The sequence below is a fragment of the Lathamus discolor genome, chromosome 3, assembly GCF_037157495.1.
Source record: "Lathamus discolor isolate bLatDis1 chromosome 3, bLatDis1.hap1, whole genome shotgun sequence".
Classification (NCBI taxonomy): Eukaryota; Metazoa; Chordata; class Aves; order Psittaciformes; family Psittacidae; genus Lathamus; species Lathamus discolor.
Window position 1 is genome coordinate 5,807,408 of NC_088886.1, and position 26,424 is coordinate 5,833,831.

A 26,424-nucleotide genomic window follows, 5' to 3' on the forward strand; every position below is an offset into this window, starting at 1 on the left:
TGAATTTAAAACGCTGTTCCTCTCGGTTTCTTCTCAAAATGGAAATCACCGTGATAACAGTTGTGACTTGCTGAATCTGAGGGAGAGCTGAAATTTCTCAGAAGCCAATTCTGTCTCACATAAATTGCGTAAAAGGAGAGTGTGGATAGGGATGGAACTGGAGCACTCACTAGAAATCCAATGCTTTAACCGTATTTACATCCCACTGCATCACAAGTACGTAAGAACTAAGTCCCAAAATTCTCCCCCAAGCACCTTGCCTGCAATGAGAGGTTATTTTTGCACAGTACCTTTAAAATGCTTCTTTCCATGCTTCTGCATAAGGAGTCGAGATTGGAGTCGGCACAGGACCATCAGCTCTGCTTGATGCTTGTTAATACAGTAGAAAACCTTTGGGCTTGGCTCCTGGTGTGTATTTTGGGATGGGGAAGCTCTTTATGTTATTCATGTATGTATTTTAATACCCTTTCCTGCCCCTTTGCCCCTCCCAAGCCCTGGGGGCATCCATGGTCCCGCAGATCAGATGTGCTGGGAGCATCATCTCCAGAGGAAAACTACCAGCCAAGCCAAAAAGGGGCTGTACAATAAGTAAGTTTTAAGGATTTGTTGCTTTTGCCTCTTTTCATCTCTGAGTTTATTAAAGTGCAAATGTCAACCATGGAGACAGCTATCAATCACATGCAGTGCAGTACACCGAGAAACACTTTCCACACCATAAATGGGAGGTAAAAGGCTTCATTGTGATTATTCTAATGCACACTTGCACAAAGGACAAAACTGAACTGTACCCAAAAGCTCACTCCAGAAAGTACTGAAACAATTCATCTGAAACCCAAACCTTCTCCAGTCCATCAGCTGACAAAATAGAAAATACCAAGAAGGATGGGGTATTTGTAGAGCTCTGTTTTTTGTGTGTGCTTCACATTAAAGATATGTTTGAAGGGATTCTTAGAGCTTTTTAAAGTTCAGTATTTTAACCAAAAAATAACCATAAATACATACTATAAATCATAAATACTCCTTATAGTACAAACCAAAAATTGCAATAGTCTGGTTCACCTCTCTCTTAGAGCTGAGGTTTGTTTGCCCAAAGATGCTGGGCCATGGACACTACAGTTATCCTGGGATTCAGTTTTGCTTTGTGCTCTGAAAGAAAAAACAAACCCCACAAATGCATTGAGGTACAAAACACGTGAATATAACATGATACAGAACACATGAACATGCTTTCGGCAACAAGAATAAATAGTACCAGGTCTACAGTATCTACTTCACAGCTTTGTGAGATGAGGATAAATAAACTATTTCAAAACTTGAAATAAAAGGAGATGAGTCTTACAAATAAACTGATTTTTAAATAAGGCAGCTTCAGCAGGAGTTTCAATGCTTTTGTTGAAAACAGACTTTTTCTAACAGCAGAAGTGTGCTCATACTTTGCAACTAGAGCTCTGATTTACCGTCCAGTTCTCCTAATTCTGGTGATCAAAACGAGCAAGGATATGTGCGTTGAATACATGTAATACCAGGTTTGCTATCTGCAAAAGTCAGTGCTTCATCAGTAGGTGTAATGTGGGAATTCTGAAAACCAGTTCACCTCTCAGGCATAGGAGTTAGGTACCTCGGTGTCCAAGAGGCAGGCTGGGAATTCACAATTACAGGAAGCTGTTGCTTTTCTTCTAAGTGAATGATGAAGAAGAATATAAAAGGAAGCCAAAGGAAAGCACTAAATGGAAAGCCCGTATCAAAGTGAGATCTTGAGAAAAGTGACTCTAGTAGGTATACACCTGAAATAAAAACAGATCCTAAAACTTTCCTGTAAAATACTGCAGGAGCTGGAACAAGGATTTGTTTGGCTCATCCAAAGGGATGGATGTGTCAGTCTTCTTCCCCCAGCTAGTAAAAGGGTGAAGCCAAATAACTGCATAACAAATGGTACTTCAAGTATTCAGAAACATGGCCTGCATGTCTCACCGGTGGGATTCTGCATAAGATGGGGGAATCTGTGCACCTCGTGAAATAAAGCTGCAACTTCCAGCAGTCCTAATGTATGTTGAAGGCACGATTTCACATACTGTGTATAGGTCTCTCTTCCTTCTCTATTGGGTGCACACAAGATGACTGATGGTAAAGAGCAGTAAAATGAACAGGAGTAGACAGAATGGTTATTTTGTTCAAACTTCATCTATTCCAATACGAATGGCGTCATAGTCACACAAAGAAACGTATATACAACAGATACCGACCACTTGCTTAGTTTTTTACAACACTGCCTGTATATATACCACTTGCTTATTTTTTTACAACACTGCCTGTATATATACCCCTGTGCTTGTACACACCTTATGAAATGCTCAATTGGACACACACTGAAGATGCATTTCTGAGCTGTTAAGAAGAAATAAACATCCCTCTGCCTTTACCTGCTAAGCTTTGACTCCTGATAATAGTGCCCCAAACCCCATAGGTTTGGCCGGGGAGTGTGGAAGGGCAGGATGCTCATGGCTCCTCTACTCCCTTTCCCGGACAAGGCTGTGTTGGGTCCGATGGGGTCAGCTAAGCTACTCATGGGCTTTACCTAGAAGAGGGTGTAAAAATACCATCCCTTTTCTCCAGGCCCTCTCACATGCTCAGATTAGTGTGTGCGATGGCAGGTATCCAGGGCACACACCTACACTGCTGGGCAAATAAAACTGAGAGACCACTGACAGGGATGCTAACCACATTTTTAAATATATATATATGTACATATTATATATGCATACATATATATGTTTTCCAACTAATACAATACAAGCTATTTCTGAATTAACTCACCCAGGAGCTGGAGGTTAATGCTGGAACCTATTCTGACCTCTATATCCTTTGCATTTTGTCTCTCTCCCCTTTGGGCTGAAGCGAAGTTTGGGTGAGTTTGTGGCTTGCAAAGCACAGCTGTCCAGAGGCTTTTGAAGAATTGCACTTGGAGTAATTCAAGTTTCTGTAATTCAGATATGTCTTCCCTGCTTTTCCCGATGCACATGCATGTACCAGCATTAACCCAAAAACCAAACCTGACCACAGTATAACAGTGTAAAAGTTCACCTTTTCCTCTGGAAAAATATAACTGGAGGTCAGCAGCTTCTTTGCAGCTAGGAACCAGAAAACAGCTTATCTGAAGGTAAAATGAATACACTATTAAAGGAAAAAAGAAAGAGTGAAACTTCTCAGAACATTGCAATATGCAGTGTGGATTTGGGTAAGGCTGCAATGGACGGTTCAATCAATGGGTTCATCAAAGAGGTACTTTCATCAGTCCTACTCACTCCACTGCCTCTGCTGACATCAAGCAGGAAAGTTGCTTCATCTCTCTTTGTGTCTCTCCATATGGAAAACTGAGCCATTCGTCTTGCCTTCTAGGCAGGACTGGTTTTGCAGATGCATATATGAGTTTATGTTTGCATGGGTCTGAGAAGATGCCAAGTGCCACAAGGGCTTATTTTACCACCTCGAAATCCCACCCACCTCCAGGAAGCAAATATATCCTCCCAAGAGCATTTGCTGCTGTTTAATACTATTAGTTCTGCTGGGTAGGAAATCCCAGAGGACAAGTGTCATTTTAAGGCAAGACATCTGTACATCTACATGCTTCTGAACCACAGATCATATCTAATATAATCTGCACCAGCCCCTTATCAACCGGGCTACAGATGTTTCCAGGACAAGCAACTTGGCAAGATGCTCAGTTGCAAGTGATGATTCAAAAACACTTTTACATCTCAAACACATTCCATAGCTGGGGTATGGACACTCATAGCTGTTTCCTGGATGGAAATGAATGTCCGTCCCTGTGGCTGCTCAGCTGCCTTCTCCTGCTCTTTTCCAAAGGGGCTTATCTCCAGTACCCAAAACCATTCAGGGCTGTTTACTCAGCATTTGCTCATGTCTCAGCACTGATCTGAAAGCTGCTAAAGACCTGGGTGTGCTGCTCGGCTTTGGTTCTGGGGTGGGGTGTTTTTTGCATGCAGGAGTCTAGATTCTCCATCCTCACCAGGTCTGACCTGCTCACACTACGGCACTGGAGACATGCATCATCTGATTGATAGCCACCAGGCACAGTAACCAAAGCCATCCTCCACCCCAGAGTATTTATTCAATAATGATCATGTAATAAAAAGATCATTACAAAACCTAGGAGTACTACAAATATTTCCAGTATTTCTTCTAAAAACAAAAGTGTTCTGCTGCTGGGTTTATAATCCAACCACTGCTGTGCTGGATTTAGCAGACAAGAACAGCAAAACTATTTAGAAGCTTTCTACTTTGTGCGGCTTCTGGAAGAATCGGACCTGTAAAGTCACGTTTAGTGAGAATCCAAGTGTAATCTGTAACAAAAGTAAGGCAATTTTGTGTTTCTTAAGGAAAGAAAAAGGGACATTAAGCTGAAAACGTCCATTTAACTGCCAGTAGATGGCAAAAATATCCCGTATTTGTCTTCGTTACCTAAAATGATGAGTACAAAAGGCTTAATGTGTCATTCCCTTCCTTGCTTCCCATAGAAACATGCAGAAAGTATAAATTAAAGTGCAACTGTACAAAAAAAAAACACCTGGCAAAACCCCTTGATGGGTCATAAGAAACTATCAAAAAGATGGATTAAAGTTTTTTAAGTTAAGTAAGTTGAATGACCACATACCCGGCACCCACAAAAGTTCCCCTTTGCTTTGTTTCTTAAAACAAAACCCCAAAAAGAGAAGAAAATAAACATGTGTGTGTTTGTCCCTGGATATTTCTGGCAAAGTTTTCATAAAGCAATTTCTCCTTGACTGATGAGACCGTTATCTTTCTTTGAAATCAAGTAAATGTAATCAAATACCATAGCAAAGCCAAGCAGAGGCCCATGAAATTAAACCTAGGTAATCGAAAAATAAGAATACTTTTACACAAAGTAGTCATACATGCATTAGAGCTTACCCTTGAATACCAAGAATTTAACCTTAAAAATCCCTGTAGTTTGTCTTAAAAAAGAAAACCCTATCCTTCAGGTAACCAGTAGTAAAGAAAGAGTAAAACTCTGGATTCAGATATCCCTGCCTTATCAGTGGCGTGGTGAAGGTCACAGTCTGGTGAGCAGCAGCAGGATGGGAGAGCCCTTCAGCATGAAAAGCAAGCCTCCAGCAGCGTGAAGCAGTGAGCAGGGAGGGAAGGAAGGCAGATTGGCAGCGGTTCTAGGATGGTGACAACAGGCGAAGGCTTCCCATGGGAAAGGTGAGGGGTAAGTGCTCCGGAGCTGTATGATGCTGCTCGATCTCACCTGGATCCCCACCCTTGGGTGAAGTGTGGGCAAAGTGCTGGGTTTTCAGGTGGGTCATCAGCATCTTGCTGTCCATGTTGGTGGCTCATTGGACTCCTGCTTGAGATTCAGGCCCTGGAACTGGTGGTGTGGCGAGGGAGAGTTGAACATGTTGGCTGGGCGTGATGATTAAGGGCTGGTTAAAAGGCAATCAGCCTTCGCATCTGAATGTGGTGAGCAGGTCAGTGACATCTGGGGCTCTTGTGAGAAGAAACAAAGCATCTTCAGGGGCATTCCTCTGTAAAGAATTGACACTTGGAGGATTTTCCATGGCAGGTTTTCAACAGGACCTTTGCAAATCCCACCTTCCCATCTTTAGCATGGGGGAAAAAAACAGGGCATGGCGTATTGCACTAGTGCAGAAGCATCTAAGCAGCTGCTAGTTTTAGGAGGAAAGCGTTACCAGAGGCTGGCAGTCTGCTGGCACCCAGGTGTGAATGCTGCAGAGCTGCTTCACTACCCCTCCACTCTATTTCTTGTAGCTCCTGGTTGACCCTTCTGATCTGGCTCAGCGCATCCTGCCCCTGCTCTGCACAGCAAAGGGGACACAACATCAATCTCATCACATGCTGCCTATATCTCGGAAGGCTTGGCCAGCGCTCAGTTAACTCGGGACGAACCAGAGGGGATGTGTGTTCCAAAACCTCAGTGATACATTTGCTACTTTACAGTCATGACAATATTTCCCATTCGGTTCACCAGGAAAAAAAGGGATATTGGATACATTTCACCACGGTATCGTGAATGAAATGAAGCTGTTCTTGATTTCCTCAGTGCCTTGTTAGAGGGGAGTATGTTCTGGGTCTGGAATTGGGTCTGTGTCACAGTCTGTGGAGCGGTGAGGGGTGGAGGAGGAGGAACGAAGCAGAAAAAACAAGGAACGGACAAGTCAGACCAGATCCTCACAGTGCAGTACCGTGTGCGGAGGGACCGGTGCCTCGGTGCCACTCATCAGCGAGCCAGGGCCATGATGAGGCTGGCGCACATCTCGAAGAAGTCCATGGTGTGGCTGCCCAGGCGCGGTGTCACCGAGGGGATGCTGCCCACAAAGGAGCCACTCAGGGAGCCCATCAGTGACTGGCACTCAGTGGCTGCAGCAGCATCAATGCTCAGCCTTGGCCGGTGCAAGCCAGCAGCAGAGCAGGAACGCTGCGGCGTGGATGAGCCAGACCTCTGCTCCATCACATCATCTTCAGTGTTCAAAATAGAAAGAGCAAACAAAGACAGGCATTAGTTTGGCATCTGCAATGTGTGTTTGGTATGGAACTAGTAACGGTAGTGGAAGCAAATGGATGAAAAGGGCTTTCACTGACTTGAAGTAGCTGCATAAACATTTCAAAATACAAAGAATTATTATTATTATTGTTATTATTATTATTATTAGCTTAAAAATTGGCCATTTTATGTGTTTTACATCTCGTGTTGCACCATTTCCCACTTACCATCGATGCTTTTGAAATCCAAGAGATAGCTGCGGTTGTCAACCTGGTAGAGCTGCAGGCTCATCTTCACATAATTGCCTGTCACCGGGTTCTTGCGGCGCACTCTGAGATGGTAGGAGTTCACTACCTGCAGTGAGAAACATGCTTTTGGGAGTGAGACTCGAGATAGAAAGCAGAACGTTTCTGCCCTTATGTTCTTCTAAGCACTAGCAAGACATTTTCTGAGGAAAAACACAGTTTCTAGAAAGAACAATGCCTACAAAATTAAACAAATGGTTTCATATCCTATTTGCTCCTATTCTAAGAAAGATGCTTCACAGGGCTATGATTCACCAGCTGCTGGCAGATGAAGCTGCTTTGACCCATCTGTCAGCCACCAAACTGATGTTTCCTTCACCAGCAGCAATGGCTATATAAGCCAAAAAGTCCACTCATGGACCCACATATGAGGCCCTTGCCCATGAAACCAGCCGGGCATCTGGGGGGAGCAACTTCTCCCATCAGCGCAGCTAAATTCAGTGTTCACGAATCAGCCTTGAGCTGTGGATTTTCTCTTGCCGCTTCCCACCCCACAATCTGCTGCACCTCATTTGCAATGAGACCTTCTCTGCGCTATAATTACGAAGCAATTGCACGGATGGAAAAGCTATTTTGATGAAGAGTCACATCTGAAGTTATTCTTAGGGTGGGAAAGATTATTGTGAAACCTTCTCATACAAAATAAGCTCCACTGCCCACATAAAGACGTTGGGCTGACTTGGTTTGTGAAGCTGTACCAGAAATACATCAGGTTTGTTCACTCTGTAAAACCATGCAACTAACAAATGTCTGGCTGGCACACACATACAGAATCATAGAATAGTTCGGGTATATGCATCTGAAGGCAGTCCATCTCCTGGCTGGTGCAGTGAAATCAGGTTTCTGGGTGCTACTTGGCTTTTAGATATGTAACATTAAAAATAAGCAGGAGATAGAAGGCTTTGAAGAGGCAGCACAGTGACATTCACGCTGCACAACCCTTGGGAGCTGGAGCGAGGAGGGTATCATCTCCTCTGGTGATGAAGATCTAGGCTGAAACTCTCCTTACCTTGCTCCTGATGCTCTCATGAGGCTGCTGCGAAAGGCCATGAGTCAGGAGAGCTCACCTCAGCAACCGCACTGAGATTCAGGAATCAGGCTCAGCAGCAAATATTCACGGCTAAGTTAGGGATTTATTAATCTGACTTTGAAAGAGATTGTGACTAAATGCTGCGTAGCTCTGAAGAAATATCCGAAGTGAGTGCCATCAACTAAAATGTCATCTGGGTTTGAATCAAGCTTCAAGAAGCTGAGCCTAAACCAAGGAAGCAGTAAGTGTCTGAAAGCACATCTGGTCCACGAGCACTGTTCCATCTCTGTCAAGGAAAATGCCACCACATCAATGCTCCTGCTCCCCTCATCTGAACGTCTTTTATGCAGATGCATATCGTGCCATTTCAGCACACATGACTGACAGGACCCAAGCACAAATAATGAGGGTTATTGGCTCAGGAGCACTCAAGATGACCTCGCAAGGAATTAGTCACTAAAATTAGAATGTGCCTGGCTCCTCTTATCCCTGCAGCTAAACAAGGCAGAATCATCTTTCCATCCAGAGGCTTAGAGCATTCGGAAAGCAAACTTTTATTTCACGCCATAAACAAACACAACAGATACTGAACCACAGCTAGCATCTTAATTCAGCGTGCTTATATTAACAAGCAAGAGCTGGGATGATTGCAAGGTGGGGGGCATTTATTTGGCGAGGCTGTAAACATACTTACTAACATTCCTGAGCAAATCAGCTCATGAGAAAATGACCCTTGAAGGCCACCAAGAAGCAGCAGCACTCCCTACCTTCCACTCGAAATCGAGCTGTTTCATAGCACGGTACACCTCGGCCATAATGTCATAGGGTTTGCTCTGGCTGCGGATTCCCAGGTGCCACTTGGCCTTTTTGACAGTCAGAGGTTTCGGCTTTGTGGTGTTGAGGGCATCCAAAGGACATCGTGCTTTGGGGCTGTCCGCTATCAACGGTGGCATCCGCTCCGGATGCGGCTTCACCCCAGGAGGGATATGCAAGGTGCTGTCATCCATGAAGGAGCCAGTGGGGGGGCTGGAGGCGAGGTAGAACTCGCTGGCTTGGTTCATGATCCTCCGGTTGTCAATGATGAGGTGGTAAGCCACCGCTAGCTGGTCCTGAGGGTCACCACTGTACAGGCTGTTCATCACCTCCGACTCCGTGCATTCAAACTTCTCACAAACTTCCCGAACTGCATCGTCATCAATGACGGTGGCATCGTAAGAAGGGTCCTCTGGGAACAGGTAACTGGGCAGCTCCTCCTTAAACCACTCATGTTCCCTGGGGAAAGCAGAGAGGAGCCACTGTGAGCTCTGTGCAAGGAGTGCTGGGGCACCCACTGCTGCCAGGCCCTCACTTGGTCCAATATGAATCCTCAGCTGCAGGTTGAGCTCAACCCAGTCCTGCATGGGCACCCCAGTATTGCAATGGCAACGACACTTTACAAGCATGGCTGCTGGCTCACATGGCTTTGAAGTAAGAGCTCAGCACATACAAGATGCTCACACTTTTTGATTACTATGAGTCTGATAGAGATACAGAGCATCAAAGCTATCCGGGTACCTGATTCCTACTGATTTACAATGAAGTCAATAATAATTAAGTGATAATTAAATGATAACCTTGTCTATAGGTTCTACATAACAACTGTAATTTCACCATAAGTGCTGCTGCTCTATAATGTAATTAAACCCTCTAGTATTAAAGAATTCAGAAATAAAACAGGCATTTTACTTGGTTTTCCTTGAAGGGTAAAATTAAGGCCATCCATTGCAAATACATAAAAAACCTGAGAACTCCTGAATGTCCTAGTAACATTTATGTATATGCTTAGCACACCAGTGGGATGTAATGATTACTATAAACCTCATAAAATGCTTAACAGTCTCCAGTTTAACAAAGTGTTTCTAAAATGGCTCAGACAGTGAGAATTTTGAAGTCCTGCTACCAGTCATAAACTTATAATGATCTCTGTGGGCACAAATACATGCATAAGAACCCAGTTGTACCCTTTACCTTGAATTTCCACATTGAGGCATGCAGATAAAAGGTTCATGGGCACTGCACTCATTGACTACACAAGAAGACTTCGCTGCATTTAAAGATAAACCGCTTGCTCACATTTAAAACTATATCCAATATTTATGGATTAAGTTAATAATTCTTATGTTTCTCCTCCTTTTTGATTGGATAGACACTAAGTACAGTGATTACCCTCTTATTCTGAGCCAGCATCCACGGGAAGGTGGTCTTGAAATAAAGTAATGAAAAATGTCTGGTGGATATTAAGTTCTTAGAATTATTGCACAATATAGCTGGTTTTGCTAAAGCACTTTTGAGAGCTTTTTAGGCTATTTTATAATGCAATAAAACAGCATTTATATATGTAAGACCAGGTTGGATGGGGCCTTGGGCAACCTGGTCTAGTGGAAGGTGTCCCAGCCAATGGCAGGGGGTTGGAACTAGATGATCTTTCAGGTCCCTTCCAAACCAAACCATTCTATACATATATATATGTATATATACACAGACACACAAAATACATACAAAATCATTACCCTGTTCATAGAATCATACAACAGTTAGGGTTGGAAAGGACATTAAGATCATCCAGTTCCAACCCCCCTGCCATGGGCAGGGACACCTCACACTAAACCATCTCACCCAAAGCTTCATCCAGCCTGGCCTTGAACACTGCCAGGGATGGAGCATTCGCAACCTCCCTGGGCAACCCATTCCAGTGCCTCACCACCCTAACAGGAAAGAATTTCCTCCTTATATCCAATCTAAACTTCCCCTGTTTAAGTTTTAACCCATTACCCCTTGTCCTGTCACTACAGTCCCTGACGAAGAGTCCCTCCCCAGCATCCCTACAGGCCCCCTTCAGGTACTGGAAGGCTGCTATTAGGTCCCCACGCAGCCTTCTCTTCTCCAGGCTGAACAGCCCCAACTTCCTCAGCCTGTCTTCATACGGGAGGTGCTCCAGTCCCCTGATCATCCTCGTGGCCTCCTCTGGACTTGTTCCAGCAGTTCCATGTCCTTTTCATGTTGAGGACACCAGAACTGCACACAATGCTCCAGGTGAGGTCTCACAAGAGCAGAGTAGAGGGGCAGGATCACCTCCTTCGACCTGCTGGTCACGCTCCTTTTGATGCAGCCCAGGATACGGTTGCTTTCTGGGCTGCAAGCACACATTGAAGCCAGCCCATGTTCACTCTCATCGACCAGCACCCCCAAGTCCTTCTCTGCAGGGCTGCTCTGAATCTCTTCTTTGCCCAGCCTGTAGCTGTGCCTGGGATTGCTCCAACCCAGGTGTAGGACCTTGCCCTTGGCATGGTTGAACTTCATAAGGTTGACATCAGCCCACCTCACAAGCATGTCAAGGTACCTCTGGATGGCACCCCTTCCCTCCAGCATATCAACTGAACAACATCCTCACCTATCTCTAAATCAGCACAGAAGGGTGCATGAATGCTCCTTGAATCACTCGGGACAAAAATCAGCTGGATTAGCTGACTACTGTAAATGACCCTGCTCACACACCAGCAGATAACCCCCAGGACAACCATCGCCCTCTGCTACCAGTCTGTCAGAGCCCCCCTAGCACAGCCAGCCCAACCCATCCCACCCTGGCTGACCTGATGTCCTTGATGGTTGCTCGCTTGAGGGGGTCAACCTGCAGCATGTGCATGAGGAGAGTGGCAACGGAGCGGTTGAGGTATTCCGGGATGTAAAACACACCTCCCCGGATCTTCTTGAAGAGGGTGGGGACGTGCTCGTCGTCGAAAGGCAGAGTGCCACACAGCAGGGCATAGAGGATAACACCACAGCTCCAGATGTCCACCTCTGGGCCAGCATACAGCCTGTGCGAAGGCAAGGCAGGAGAAAGATGTTACCCCCTGTCCTCCTCTCCTTAGTTAGGGTGCAGGTTGTACCGGGTGAGCTGGGGACCTGCTGCCAGCTCCACTAGGCCAGAGCTGCATCACACCCCAGAGCCACTCACATGGATGCTCCCAACTAAACCTGCTTAAGCCAAAATCACTGATTAGTGAGGGGAAATAACACGGCAGAGCTGGTGCTGGCTGCCCGCACTTCTCTGGATGGCCATGTACATCCCTGACTCTGCCAGACCCTCCAAAAAGCAAACCTGTGTTTCCAAGAGCTTTGCCAGGCTCTTTATTGCTTTGCCCCAAGGGCTCAGCCAGCATTTCTGTTCATAGAGTCCTCAAATGGTTTGGGTTGGAAGAGACCTTACAGTTCCAACTCCCCTGCCATGGGCAGGGACACCATTCACTCAGCAAGGCGGACGAAATGGCAGCAGATAATGTATCTCTGAGTGTTTACTCTCTGTTGAAGTTTGTGTGCTGGTACATGAGCACTCCTGCTTCTGACAAGCTGCTAATGTGCTCCCTGGCATCGCCAAGTCGGGACACCCCAAACATATAGGGTTTGCTGCTGCCTGCTTGCTCTATTTATTTATCTGGTTTGCTACAACAGATGCATTCCTGCAGTGCTTACCCTTGGGCTGTAAAACCTTACCAAAACACAGAGGTTCACACGGAAATACAGAAGTCTCTTCCTGAAACTTCAGCATCCTGCACTCACTCCTCCCGAAAAGCATCCCCACAGACACACCAGTGTACAAAAAGCGCCAGTCATGCACACAGCCATTCTCTGAACACCACTAAAACTGCATACCCAAGGGTGAGACTTTCCCTGCTGAGGCCAGGGACAGCAGCAAAGTCATTTTGGAAATGCAGACGATTAGCTAGATGCCTTCTTGATCCTGCCTCCAAGCCCAATTCCAACAGATAGGAAGCCTGATTCTTTTGCTGGTAACTGCATGGCCTGAATAGCTGATCGGACTTCTAAGCCTGAATGAGATACACTTTTAGGACTCTGAAACCTGAGCTGTCACACTCCACTGCTTTTGTGCTCTACCCAGCAAAGGCAACAGGAGCTGGGAACCAGCTCCCCTGACCCACACGCCCAGCAGGAATGCACTCATCCCACTGCAGGAACAGTGGATTGTGCCTTTTCCTCATAAATGCTGCTCTCATATGCTGCTGTAGCTTTGACAAGACAGACTGGGATATTAATCAGGGGTAGTAAGCATCACTGGTACCGCAAGTGGTATTGCAGCTATAGGCAGCGAAAAAGTGCAATGTGTAGGATTGATTTTGGTCTTATTTCAACTTTCGTTGCTAATAAGCTGTATTGCCTGTATCCTTGGAACAATCATGCTCTGCATACAGGGACTAAATCCTCCTTGTTAATCAGCCATGTGCCTTGTCTCCTAAATGTGTGTCTGGCCTTTACTGAAAACGACATTGAAATAATACTATTTTTTTGGAATCACAGTAGAGCTTCTGGCTTGGTCCCCCTCTTGACAGTGAGGATTTACTTGGTTTCGCACAATGAGCTGTAGTCACAACAGGGTTTTTGGATGCTAGTCTAATTCCCGGGATACTCTGCCAACACTTGTATTGATATAAACAGGGATAAAATAACCATAATCACAGTGAACACACTTTGAACAAAATGTTGTATTTAAAAGCTACAGTTATAGGCAAAATTCTGTGCTGGAAATATAAGAAAACTAATGCTCATGCTAAGGGCAGTTCAAATATATGGGTCACATAATGAGATGGGCAGTTTGAAGGACTATACAGAGGACTGAAATCTGTATTTGCAATCCTTGCTATGCTATTATAGAGAGAGATAGGAAATAAGTACAGTCGGTGTAACTTAGGTTCCCAACAGTAAAACACAGGAGGTAACACTTCTGTATCAACATAGTAAAGTCCGATTCACCCTTGCAGAACGCGTTCAACATGCCATGTGTTGTGCAGATGTTGCATGCTGCAAAATGCAACCACACTGGAGGTTAGTCAATTTAAGTCATCAATTTGAAACAGAGTTATAATGGTTGAAAATACTGTCACGAACAAAACCCCTAGGCTAAGGAACCAGAAGACAAGTATCTTCAATATAAGAGCTCAACAATGTAGGGAAGTGATTAAAGATCTCCCTGATTCTTCTGGTAGTGAACGGTTTTCCTCATTACACTATATTTTATATTATAGGTGGGCAGCAGAGAAGGTCGTGATCTGGAAAAGCCTTTCCATCTGAAACCTCAGTATTTGCATGCTAAGAGTAATTTCACCCCTCTTTAATTAGCAATATAGTCAACATCTCCTATCATAATTCATCCAAGGTGAACACCTTTAGCAAAACCTGGTTTCCTATTGCTATTGCAGCTACTGCAATAACCAAGCATACTTTCAGATTTCTGCCAGTAGATTCACCTAAACATAAAATACAGGCTGGAAGGACCCAGCTGCTTTTACTAGATGTGCAAAGCTGTTTCCAATCCCAAGAACACATTTAAAGACTATGTGCTCACACAGGCTCTGATGAGAAGTGGTATGTCCTACCTTCCAGAGATGACTTCAGGGGCTGCGTAATTTGGGGAGCCACAGCTGGTGCGTAGAAATTCGCCATCTGACATCATGTTGGACAATCCTAAAAAGAAGATGTTTGGTATATAGTGATGTTTGATGTGAAGGTCCAGGCACAGGGAACTCAGTGTCTCACAGAGAAGGAGAGGTATTGTAAGTGGAGGGGGAAATCTGGGGGGGGGGGGGGCAACGGTCATTTAATTTAGATAAGACTCCTTTGAGCTGATTTGAAAATTATGATGATTACTACAGAAGCACAGAATGGGTTGGGTTGGAAGGGACTTTAAGATCATCCAGTTCCAATGCCCTGCCATGGACCGGGACACCTTCCACTAGAGCAGGCTGCTCCAAGCCCCATCCAACCTGGCCTTGAACACTGCCAGGGATGGGGCATTCACAACTTCCTCCACAATTATTATCGTTATTGTTATTTTGACGTCCAACCAAGGAATATTCACTCCAGGCTAATTTTGCTTCTCTAAATTGCAAATCCCAGAGCACACAGGAACAGAGACATAATTCATCCCAGAGCTCTTACTTTATATAGGAATTGTGTGGGGGTGTGAAATTAGTAAATCTTCAAAAGGATTTATCACTGCTAGAAAGGAGTCATCAGGACATGGCTGGTAGCCCAGCTATTCCAATGGATTTCAACCAGGAATGCAACTTACAGCCTCCTGTTACTGCTCATTTGTAAAACAAAGTGAGCCCAAGAGCACATGGCAAAACCTATGGAGAAGACGCATGAAAATAAACATGCTGCCAGCTCAACCTGGAACTAACTGCACTGAGTCTGCCTTATACATGAATCAGCTAAATCTTTATATTAGGTGATTATACTAAAACATAGTGAAGATCGGCATTATTTTGCTGCTCTGCTCTTAATGGCAGTACAGAAGCAGCCCTCAGTGGGCAATCCCTGCTTTTCAAAAGGGATGGTGTTTATAACTGTGGGCTTTTCAGGTAAAGCAACTGCTTAGTGGTTAGGAAAACAGGCTCTGGGTTTTGTAAGGCGTGCTACACGGACACGCTCCAGCAAGCGCCTCGGAGCTGGCTGCATGTCTGGAATGCTGCTGGGGTCACATACCAAAATCGGCTATCTTTGCATTCATGTGTGCGTCCAGCAGCACGTTCTCTGGTTTCAGGTCTCGGTGGACAACCATGTGTCTGTGGCAATAATCCACTGCAGAGAGAATCTGCTGGAAAAGGCGTCGAGCTTCTGCCTCTTCAACCTACAGATGCAAGGGGAAATAGTCCTGAACGTTGGTCTGCGTGCAGAGCTGGCAAGGGAAGGTTTGACTTAGCAAGGAGCCAAAATGTTCCAGGGTACAGAGAGAAAATCACAGTGTGCTTGTGACCAGAAGCAGCAAATAAAGCAGATTTCCCCCTTGCATTTTATAATGTGCTAGTCTTTGCAAATCATACAGCCCAGAGATGAAATTAGAAACCTGAATTTAGCTGAGCTATCAAGAATGTACTGGTGGCACCTATGAGGCAATGGCCTGCTATCCCAACAGGACCAATTCTCTTACACACCACATGCAGATCAAGGCTGGACAAAACACTGCAGAGGATGCCGCAGAGAGCAATTCCTCATGGACAGATGGCTTTGGGGAAAAAAAAAAGCTAAAGGTGGAATGCTGTGATGATTTAAATTAGCTATAAAGTTGTCTGACCTATATTAAGAGAAATTACATTTAAAATTATGAGGAGAATGATAATTTTGACCGATGACTTCCTAAAGACACTTTCATGAAAAATTTAGTTTCTGTATGCAAAAAAGATCCAAATTAGTCACTGAAAAGATCCAGATGGGTGAAATGTGCTGAAAACCAGAACTACACACAGAAAAGTGAAGTCCACTCCATTGACCAGTGCACTAATCTATACCATTTAGTTATAAATGCATTGATTTTTGTAGTACAGACAGGAAACGTATAATGGGCTGATCCTTCACTTGAAACCTTATTCTGAATGTCCACTTAAGCCCATTTTTATCTCCTTGCCCTGCAATTGCTCCCTGACTATGAGGAGGTCCACGGGGCTGACACTAGTGATTTTCTTTGTAACCATAATACCACATTCCATGGGTTTAACCTACACCCCAGGTGATTTATACCCAGCAGGATTACTGGCTTTTGAGAATGTTGTTCAGATAAGCCACATCCTTTAAAAGTCTTCAAAAACCCTGACGTGGAACCAAGGGGGAGTCTGAGGGAGGTGAACGACTGGGATGGAGACCACACCGAGCCGTCTTCCTTCCCATGCCGTAAATCTGCTGCTGAACCGCGGGGGTTTTGACAGGCAACCCGTAGCTAAAAATGATAAAACTATGCTAGTTTTCCAAATATTTGCACTAAGCAACACGTTACCTTGGATGTTTTGGTTTGCGTATGGAAATACATCAGAGAACGTTGCAAAAAATCACACACCACGTTTGTGTGAGCCGGGTACGAGACACTCCAGATGGGTTTGCTGTGAAGCAACTTCTATTTTGGGCCTTAACCTTAACTGTGCTCCCTTTAGCAGTCGTTTTGCTTCTAAACACCATCCTCTTCCCACACAAGTGTTTGGGCTGTGTTTGGGCACGGCACTGGCACTTACACGTCCATGCTTACAGATGTAATCAAACAGTTCACCGCCAGATACGTATTCCATGACCATGAAGAAGTCCGTTGGCGTGCTGATGACCTGGTACCTTCAAAAACACAAGTGGATTACTTAAGAAAATAATTAAGAAGAACAGGGAAAGGCTTTTAAACAGATGATTAGGTTCACGTCAACACTTAAAATAAGCATTTGTTTGGATCTTGCATTTATAATTGCTTTCCACTTCTGAAAAGCCATCTCTTATTTCGAGTATAATCTTTCACTTGTCTATGAAAGGATCTCTTTTACATACCTACAGTTTTCCTTCAAGCTTTTAAATGATCCTCTGAAATCTCTGCCAGACAATCCTATGATATTTAGTACTGTCCTGACTTACAAATTTCCATTTTGGCTAAGATTTGCAACGACAGCTTTAGAAATGAATGCTTCTTTTGCAGGGGGCAGGGAAGGGGGTATATTTGGTTTCCCTTGCATCAAGCATTAAAGAAGATAGAGAAGAACTCTAAGCACTAGAGGGAGCTTCTTTTGAAAGGCTTAGAAACAAAGATGAGAAACCCAAAATAGTTATTTTTCAAATATTAAATCCCTCCATATTCTAGAATGGGGGGAGAAAAAAAAACCCAAGTTCTCCATTTTCATTCAATATGATCCCTGAGCGCTGCAATCTCATTTCAGTGTTCCAGCTGATAAAATACCATCAGCTGAGGTCAACGCTGCTACAGGCATTCATAGCAGCACCATCTGAGACACCCCTCTCTTTTATTTCACATAAACTGTGGTTTGTTTTTTCTTTTTACAGCTGAATTTCCATGGGTTGGAATTTCTAACAAACACATTTGAAACCGTTTTCAGAGATCAGCAGTGAACAGGTGATAGCCCCATAAAGATCAACAGCATCAACCTAATTTTTCTGAAGAGCTTTGGACCCAGACATCCCAGCTACTGTTAACTGTCCCACTATTTCTTTTATATACACATAAAAAGCTATTGAAAGAGGAGGTTCATGCACCAAGGTTTCTCTTCCTCACCTCTTTTATCACTGTATTTCATGACTGCAGTATGTACCATAGGACACTTATATTGTTAAGTTGGGTTTAATTTTTAGGCTTTAATACTTTGACAAATGTGTGAACAGGACTCAGCTTGCAGGATGCTGGGTACACAGCTGAGGACTCTTGCTGGCTTTTTCATGAAATAATACCAATCTGTTCTCCAATAAATCCATGGAACTGTGAAGTTACTCTAAAGTCAACAGCTGCTGCATGGTTAGTTATTTAACTGTAGAGAAAATTTGTTTTCCCTTGCCTCTAAATCCCAGGTATTTGCTACATCTCATGCCAGTTTTAAGGCTGACCTAAATGTCAACTTCTCCTTGCAGTTACCATTCAACAGCTTTCTTTTACAGAAATGCCAAAGATATTATCGAGTGCCTCGTTAATGTGGCCTGCCTGCACAAACTGGGGATTGAGAAGGATTCCCAGAGGCTGGAGTGCAGGTGCTGATTTACAACTTAAATTCAGGTTCATCAGAGTGGCAACTTTGAAAACCTATGTCTGAATAATAAATAATAACAAAAAAATGTTCCTTTAAGCTCTGGGTAATCAGGCTATTAAAACATAAATCCTATTGACTTTGGGCCAAGGCTTCACCCTACGAGCCTGGCCATGCCGCAGTTCCTCAGGCGCAATTCTCAGCAGCTCCAGTACTGGAGATCTGAAGCTTAAATAGGATCATCACAAAAACTCTTAATAGCATCCCAGCGCAGGAAAGCCCAGACCTTCTCTACGCACCTTTACAATGGTCTCTGTGTTCAACAGAGCACAGCTTTGAGCAAAACCTGATGCAGGGATATTGGTCTGTTGGCTGTTACTCCCAATGGGAGAAACATCTTCCATCATTGCTCAATGTGTCAACTGTGTCCCCTCCATAAATTAGTGGGAGACTCTCAAAAAGCAATGATTAGCTCCAATGTGCAAAACCTTGACCACATACCTAACATCACCTACTACTCCAAGCCATCTCCTGAAACCTAGTCAATTGTGAACTTGAAGTCTTTGCAGATCGAGTGAGCTGAAAGGCAGAAGGGTACTCACAGCTTGATAATATGAGGATGCCGAAAGAGTTTAAGGTTTTGAATTTCCCGTTTGATCTTCCCAACCACATCCAGGCTGCGGATTTTCTGCCTGTTGAGTATCTTTACTGCTACTTTGTGCCCTGTCAGCTGGTGTTCGCCAACTATTAGAAAGAAAGCATTGCAAAGTCACTAAACAGTATAGCAAGATTCATACAGGTTATTTAGGATGCTGATTTATAAGCAAAAAAAAAACAACTCTTGAAGGGAAAGCTAACAAAATACGAGGGGTGAAATATTTTATCTTAGTTTTTGTCTCTTCACTTGATTGTTTTCCCACTGGAGTCATGTAAGACAGAAGGGAGGAGACTTATCCACAAAAAAACACTCCACTAAATAAAACAGACTGAGTTAGTGGAAGAGGTCATACCCAAAGCTAATTTGCAAGGATTTATAGCATGTAAAAGCTACATGAATCATAAACAGATATATTTCAATAGACAAGGACAACCTCCACCGTAACACACTGGCGGATTAAACCCCTGATAAACCCAGTCTTAAAACTAGACCATCACACTTCTTTAAAAAAATGATACAGGGATTTTCCCTGCCCAAAATAGGACTGCAGGATTTGCATTACTAAAATGAATTTCTATTTATACTTTCTTAAGCGTGCTTCTTGGTTTGATGACAAGCTGCAGGAACACTGCTGTAGCGCAAGAGCAAAATGTGGTGTCAGAAAAGGTACAAACTTCAGTATGGGTTTTTATAATAGGCACTTGGTGCATTGAGATGCTGATGCTTATCTCCTGCGTACAGGGACAAACGGCAACCACAGACTGGGAGTAGCACCACTCTCACTGGGGGAATGGCACTAACTTAACAATAATGTGAAATGGATTCAGCATTCGATCCATTTGTTATCAATAAACAGAGTATACAAACAAAATATAAAGCTCCTAGGAAGCATGATTTACATTGAAGTTTAGAGCAGAAATTGCTTGGAAACTGTCAACTGGATGTTGATATCCAAAAGGGTTCTCTGGCCATGAGCTACCCCGTCTCAATATTTCATGGGATATTAAAAACAGTAACATACGGATGGTTTTCTAAAGACTGCACAGAAAACCTGCTTACAGTAAATATTTGTGCTCTTTAATTATGAATGTTACCCTTCCAGTAATAACATACAGCACAAGGAGTTAATAATTACAAGCAAACCTTGTTATTACATTATTAGACTGTAATTTTGGAGGCTCTAATGAGCTGATCAGAAGCAAGCGGAGTAAGCAGTCGGCGTGAGAAGGGCAGGGCGGCAGCGCCGGCACTGCTCAGGGCATGCCAGGTCACTATTATTAGCCACCAGATAAGACCTACCAGAGATTCTTTCCTCAGTAAGAGCATCCTAAAAATAAAACTCTTTACTGCCCTTGAAAATTAAAGCAGCACTTTGCACGTCCATTTTATTCCTCGCAATACTTAAAACTACTAGATGAAATTAAAATAAACTGAGCTTTGCAGTATAGATGCAATTTAGAGATTAGCTGAGGGCTGGAGGAGGCAGATAATTCCTCTCTAGCGGTGTAAAGATTGTGCTGTAAATAGTCCGAGGAGGCATTTTCCCTGGTGCATCCTTAGGGAGAGGGGAGCAGGGCAGTGCTGGAGGAAGCCTCTGCAAAGCAGCATGTGTGCAAGGGGCAAAACAGCATGCTCAAGCTTTACTGCAGCTTGCAAACGGGTCAGGGTACAGCCTCTTTGCTAACTGCAAGAAATACTCCCCAGGTTGTGCCAATAGTAGTCTTATGAAGGGCACTGATCTCTATCTGCCAAGCTTGTCATGGTGTATATTACACCGAGGAGGCTGGGGAAGGCTTGAAAGGGGGGTGTAAGGCATCTTTAGCAGACATCCAAAAGGGACAGAGAATCCACAGCTTTTCTTGCCCGGAGAAGCTGTGGGGGCCCCATCCCTGGCAGTGTTCAAGGCCACACTGGACGTGGCTTGGAGCAACCTGCTCTAGTGGAAGGTGTCCCTGCCCACGACTGCATGAGCTTTAAGGCCACTTCCAATCCAAACCATTCTATGATTCTATGTCTTTGAGATCAAGTCTTTCACCAGCAGCATTCAATTTCGTCAAATATAGCACTGCGATACCTCTGCTCTCTCTTTCCCAGGAGCACAAGAATCTGTGCTTTGAAAGCTGCCCTTGATTCACTCAGGTCCATGATAGAAATGTAACACACTAAGCCATTAGTTGGGAAACTGAGGAACAGCAACAGAAAGAGGTTTAACACTGAACTAGGAAGAAACCCCTGATTTCTGCCATCCTTTGTTTCCAGACAATCCCTTCTGGCCTTATCCCAGCTTATGCTTTGAAAAACTTTTATTATGCACTTGGGAAAAAAATAAATGGCCATGCCCGGAATGAATAATTATTGGTTTTAATACCATTGCCGAAGAGTTCATCTCCTTTCCATCCATGACAAACACTGTGTAACTCTGTGAAGGTTTGCTAGCTCCAACACATTAATAATTAAAAATAAACAGTCTATTTTGTAATCCATCTTTTGCTTACAGTAAGCATTAGATACAGAGATATTATTGTTCCAGTCCCCCGTGGCTTGTTAAGCCTACTCGAACGCCTTGAGAAATAGAGACAAAGACACAACATAATTTGCTATGTGGTGGGAGACTTTGAAGCCTTTCAGGTCTCCCTGGCTGCAGCCTGCAGACGCAGGAATTTTGACCTGGGGCAGCAAGGACAACCTTCCCGCTGCTCCAGGAGTCACTGCTGCTGACCCCATGTGCACACTGATGGGATAATCCGGCCCTAGGATGAGCAGTGGCAGGTCCCATGCCTTCCATAAGCATGGAAGAGGATGCTTGGGATGCTCGTCTCTAAGGGGTTTGCCCTCACCCTAGGGATGGGCAATGGTGGTCTGTGGTGGTGGTGGGGGAGCCCTCTCCTTGCTCTCACTAACTCCCTGGATTAAAAGCCCAGAGGAGAAGAAGGGGATGAGTGGCAGTATTAGAAAGGGGATTTAAACACATATCTTGTCTTCTAGTGACAAATACCCGGGTAAGATCTACTACAGCTTAAAACCAGTAACTGGGGTGAGCAGTGAAGATGGATTTCACACTGAGACGAGAAGCACTGCACACTGTGCTGCAAAATAACCCAGCCATAAGGGTTAGGTGGTAACGCTGACCCTAAACTCCCCAAACCAGCACCAAACAGGATATAGTGCGAGTGTCCTTAGCTGCTCCCTCATCCACATGCACATGTGACTGCCCGGGCACAAGTACGCTTCAGCATCAGATGCTGCTAAGGAAAGAAGGGAAGAGATATATAGAATCAGTTTCTGAAAGAAGTTCCTTCTAATTTAGTTATTTTCATAAGGAAAAAATGAGGAGGAATAGTGTTTATAACACCACAAGCCGAGATCATCAGGGACAGCAGGTACCAAAGAAGCCTACCTCTGGGTGCATGTTTGATGCAGCTCAGTTAAGCACAAAGAGTTAAGTTTTGCAAACGCTTCAATGGAATGTAGAAGTTTACGGAGGGGTGAGAAAACTCCTTTCCTACCAGCTGTGCCAGCCTTTATCTTAGCCCAAAGTTAAAATGAAATCCATCCAAAGCCTATATTTAGCAACACTGCTATTAATTCTACCCCAGTGCCACTTGCTCGTATGTTATATCATCCTTCCTTTCCCTTTCCTTCATCTGTTCAGTCTCCATTAGTTTATCTTCCCTCCAATGCAAGGTTTGTTCTTCAGCAGCAACGGCACAGTGCATGAGAAAACGGGATTTGACCCCTATTCATAGCATTATGAGGTTTCAGCATAACCAACGTAAACATCACCCAAGCACTGCCGGTCCTTGAGGGACCACAAACCGATCACCTTGGTGGCCAACAAGTGTGGGTAAGAAACCACCAAGTGGCCACTGGGAATGTCGTGCATGGAAAAATATTTGTGTTGCTGGATTTTGACTGATGGTCCCCAAGCTGCAACCCCCGTGAACCTTGTTGTGCAAGCGCTGTGGTTGTGGGAGAGGTCTTCAGGGACCTGCAGGGTGGGATGTGCCCATGACAAACACAGCAGCAGTTCTTCTAATCCGTTCTTACCAACCACCAGTGGAGGAGATGCCACCTCCTCCCTTCATTGCTTCACTAAATTCATAATCCAAGATCATTTCCACTGTTCTGTTTTCTGCAGATTAACTTTATCTTTGGCCTGCAGGACAGCAAAACCAGCTATCTCCAGCTCTCCCTGTATTTGGCAAAATCCTGTGTAGTAAAGCTGACCCTCGGCATGAGACCTCCTACCCATCCACCACATTCACATCTACCACGTTTACTCCTGCCACCTTCCTCTTTCCTAACAGATGCTGTATTTTCATCACCAACTCCAGCTGGAATTTCAGTATTAGCACCAAAATCCTGCTCTCATCTGCCAACCTACTTGGCCCCCTCTGAAGAAAGCTTTGTGTAGTCTTCCTGTAAATGAGATCAAGGAACTGAATGGGCTTAAAATGGGGAGTTTCTTGCAGCATTTAGCTACTTTTTAGGAGGATCCGTTCACTGATGTCCCAGAACAAACATGCCAATGGGGCAGCAGGGACTTTTTCTGTTATATCTCTGGTTTCTGATGGCTCAAAGTGACTATTCAGCTCCAACCACAAATTCGAGCTCTGGTTAGTACCCCATCATTACTAAATCCTTTCTCTCATTGCCATTTTGCTTATTTCCTTAACAATTATAATCCTTAACAATTGTAATTTTATGATTTCTTAACCTTGAGGAGTACAAGGCCTTTTGTGCAAGGCAGTGTTTGAAGAAAACACACCACCCACAAGAAATGGCACCAATTGCACCAGCCTTCTTAGTGTAAAAGCAATTATTACACACACCATATACAACCCTTGAACCAATCAGGCCAAAATCTCCTTCCTTTTTCTCACGGTTCTTGTTAAACAGGGTGAACGCAGGTATTTCTGAAGCTCATTTGATTAAAATGCTAGAATTCTGTCTAAATAGGAGATTGAGTTTCTTCATCTCAGTTTCCAATCTCGAGTGCAAACTACACCTGTCAGTTGTGGGCTAATATTAAGGGGCCAGAGGGTATATATATATACAAAATATGCGTGTATATATATATGCATATATGAAGGATACCCATAAAGGATTTTGAGCTAGGAAATCTTTTATGTCATTTGAAATGTTTCTTTGGAAACGGTCAGTTTCTACTGAAGTCAGGTCATATATGGAGTGGGGCGTGTTTCTACGAGTTACTCCTGGAAGGTAGTTAAGGAAAAAAGGCTATTGTTGGCAGGCTTAATTTGGTCTGCAAGGACACAAACCTGTCTTCAGAGCCCTTTTTGAGGTCTGCTGGTATCCACCAGTGATTTCAATGGTCCTTACTGTCAGAAGTACTTATTCCGATAATTCTGCAGTCAGTAAATTTGTGGTTTGGGATTAAACACGGTGATATATTTTTAGGGGCCTGATTAATGGTCACAGGTGGATTTAGCTCCAGTGGTTGTGGTGGTTTCTTTCCCCTGCCGTCAAATTTAGGGTTATTTTAAAACTCCAGTCACTGCGTGCAGGCACATCACCCCTTCGAGCAGCCACCACGCTGCCCTGGCTGGAACAGAACCCATTTCCAACCAGGAATCACTGCTATCCATTCTGCTTAGACAATACATTTTGTCAGGTTTTGGTTGGTTGTTGGGGTTTTTTAATATCTTGATTCAAACTGAAATTTGCCTGTAATGGCAGAGTTCACACAGAAAAGAAATAGAAATCTTTGCAAAATCAGGTAAAGCAAAGGAGAGCCTTGAACATGAAAGCTGACTACTCTGGCAGGAATGACACAGGAATCCCCGTGTACAGCCCAAGCCTGACCCGACCCTCCATCCCCACCTTCTGCCGGTCTCAGCCAGTTCCCGAGCTCCCCAAGGACAACGTACAGGGGGGGGCAGCAGAAGAAACCCCCTTCACTCCCCGTTCCTCACACCCACCCGAACGCACTTGCCGCCCCATCGGGAATGAGGAGGCAGAAGGAGCAGAGCCCGGGCAAAGCGAGGGAAGGATGCCCGTCAGTGCCCAACCTTCCCATCACCTTCCTCCTAGTTCTGGAGGAAAGTTTTGGTGGGTCCTGCTGGGCGCACCGGCGGCTGCAGCACACAAGGGCGAGGGCTCCATCTCCCTCTCGCCGCCAGCGACACCCCCCGAACCCCATTCCCCTCCTCACAACCGCACCCCGAGAAGGGGGCACCTCCCACCCCGAGCCCACCGTGCAGGCGCCGGGCTCCCCGCGCTGCCCCCCGGGGATGCTGCACGGCCTCGCCGCGGAGGGGGAGGCGATGCAGGGCGCGGAGGCCCGCGTTAGCGGAGGGGAGGAGGGAGAAAGGAGAAGGGGGGTGCGCAGCCTGGAGCCCTCCCCACGGCCGCGGTACTCAGCTCTTGACTTTGCCGAAGGTGCCGACCCCCAGCGTGTCTCCCAGCACGTAGTGCCCGATCTTCACCCGCCCGTCGTGCTTCTGCTTCTCGGCCATGTTCGCCCCCCGCCGACGGACCACAATGCACAGGGCCGGCCCGGCCCGGCTCCGCTCCGCTCGGCTCGGCTCGGCTCGGCTCGGCTCGGCTCGGCGGGCGGCGGCGGCAGCGGGAGCGGCGGCGGGGCGGGAGCGCCGGGAGCACCGGCTCGGGTGCGCGGGAGGCGGCTGGCGCGGCCCCGCGGGCGGGGAGGAGCGCGCCCGCCGCGGCGGGGATGAAGGGATGGAAGGAAGGATGGATGGATGATGGATGATGGATGGATGATGGATGATGGATGGATGGATGGATGGTGGATGGATGGATTGGGGGGGGGGGGGGTCTAACACCTCGTTGGGGTGTGCCCTGCCCGAGGTGCACCTGCCTGGGGGTGACACCCCCCTAGGGCGGCACTGCCTTGGGGTGACACCCTCCTCGGGGCGTGCCCTTCTTTTGGGTGGGTTCAGCTGTCCATGGAGTGCGCCCGATTTTGGGGGTATCTGCCGGGGAGTGACACCCTCCCTGGGGGGTGCTGTGCTGGAGGTACAGCCTCCTTGGGGTACAACAGCTCGGGAGTGGCACCCTCCTTGCGGTGACACCACCCTTAGGGTACACCCTCTGTGGTGTTCACCTGCCTGCTGGGGACACTCTACTTGGGGTGCACCTTCCTTACAGCGCACCCTCCTTATGGTGTACCTGGGTTGAGAGGGCTCCCGTCAGAAGGCGCATCTGACTGCTGGTAGCACCCTCCCTGGGTTGGCATCTCCCTGGAGGGCTGCAGCTGCCTAAGAGTGATGCTCCTGGGGACGCACCCTGCTCGCAGCACACCCTACTTGGGTTGAACCCTCTTTATAGTGCACCTTCGCTGGGGTGCCACT

At 45.5% G+C, this 26,424-nt stretch overlaps 1 protein-coding gene across 5 annotated transcripts in view; it reads right to left on the reverse strand.

The window, feature by feature from the left end:
• Window positions 1–25,652, reverse strand: part of PRKAA2 (protein kinase AMP-activated catalytic subunit alpha 2) — a 27,106-nt gene extending 1,454 nt beyond the window's left edge. The window contains exons 1-10 of one of the 5 annotated variants that reach the window (XR_010611377.1): window positions 25,476–25,652; window positions 19,035–19,176; window positions 16,936–17,029; window positions 15,419–15,563; window positions 14,308–14,395; window positions 11,509–11,733; window positions 8,647–9,151; window positions 6,772–6,898; window positions 5,291–6,519; window positions 2,287–3,171 (exon numbers count right to left, since the gene is read on the reverse strand). Coding sequence is in view for 3 of the 5 variants with exons in the window: in XM_065673253.1 (XP_065529325.1) it covers window positions 6,281–6,519; window positions 6,772–6,898; window positions 8,647–9,151; window positions 11,509–11,733; window positions 14,308–14,395; window positions 15,419–15,563; window positions 16,936–17,029; window positions 19,035–19,176; window positions 25,476–25,569 (1,659 nt within the window). In the remaining 2 variants the exon portion in view is untranslated. Of the gene's footprint in view, window positions 1–2,286; window positions 6,520–6,771; window positions 6,899–8,646; window positions 9,152–11,508; window positions 11,734–13,480; window positions 13,733–14,307; window positions 14,396–15,418; window positions 15,564–16,935; window positions 17,030–19,034; window positions 19,177–25,475 lie in introns of those variants that run through there. The other 4 variants (XR_010611378.1, XM_065673253.1, XM_065673254.1 and 1 more) reach the window with 4 other exon arrangements.
• Between the last annotated feature and the right edge of the window lie 772 nt (window positions 25,653–26,424).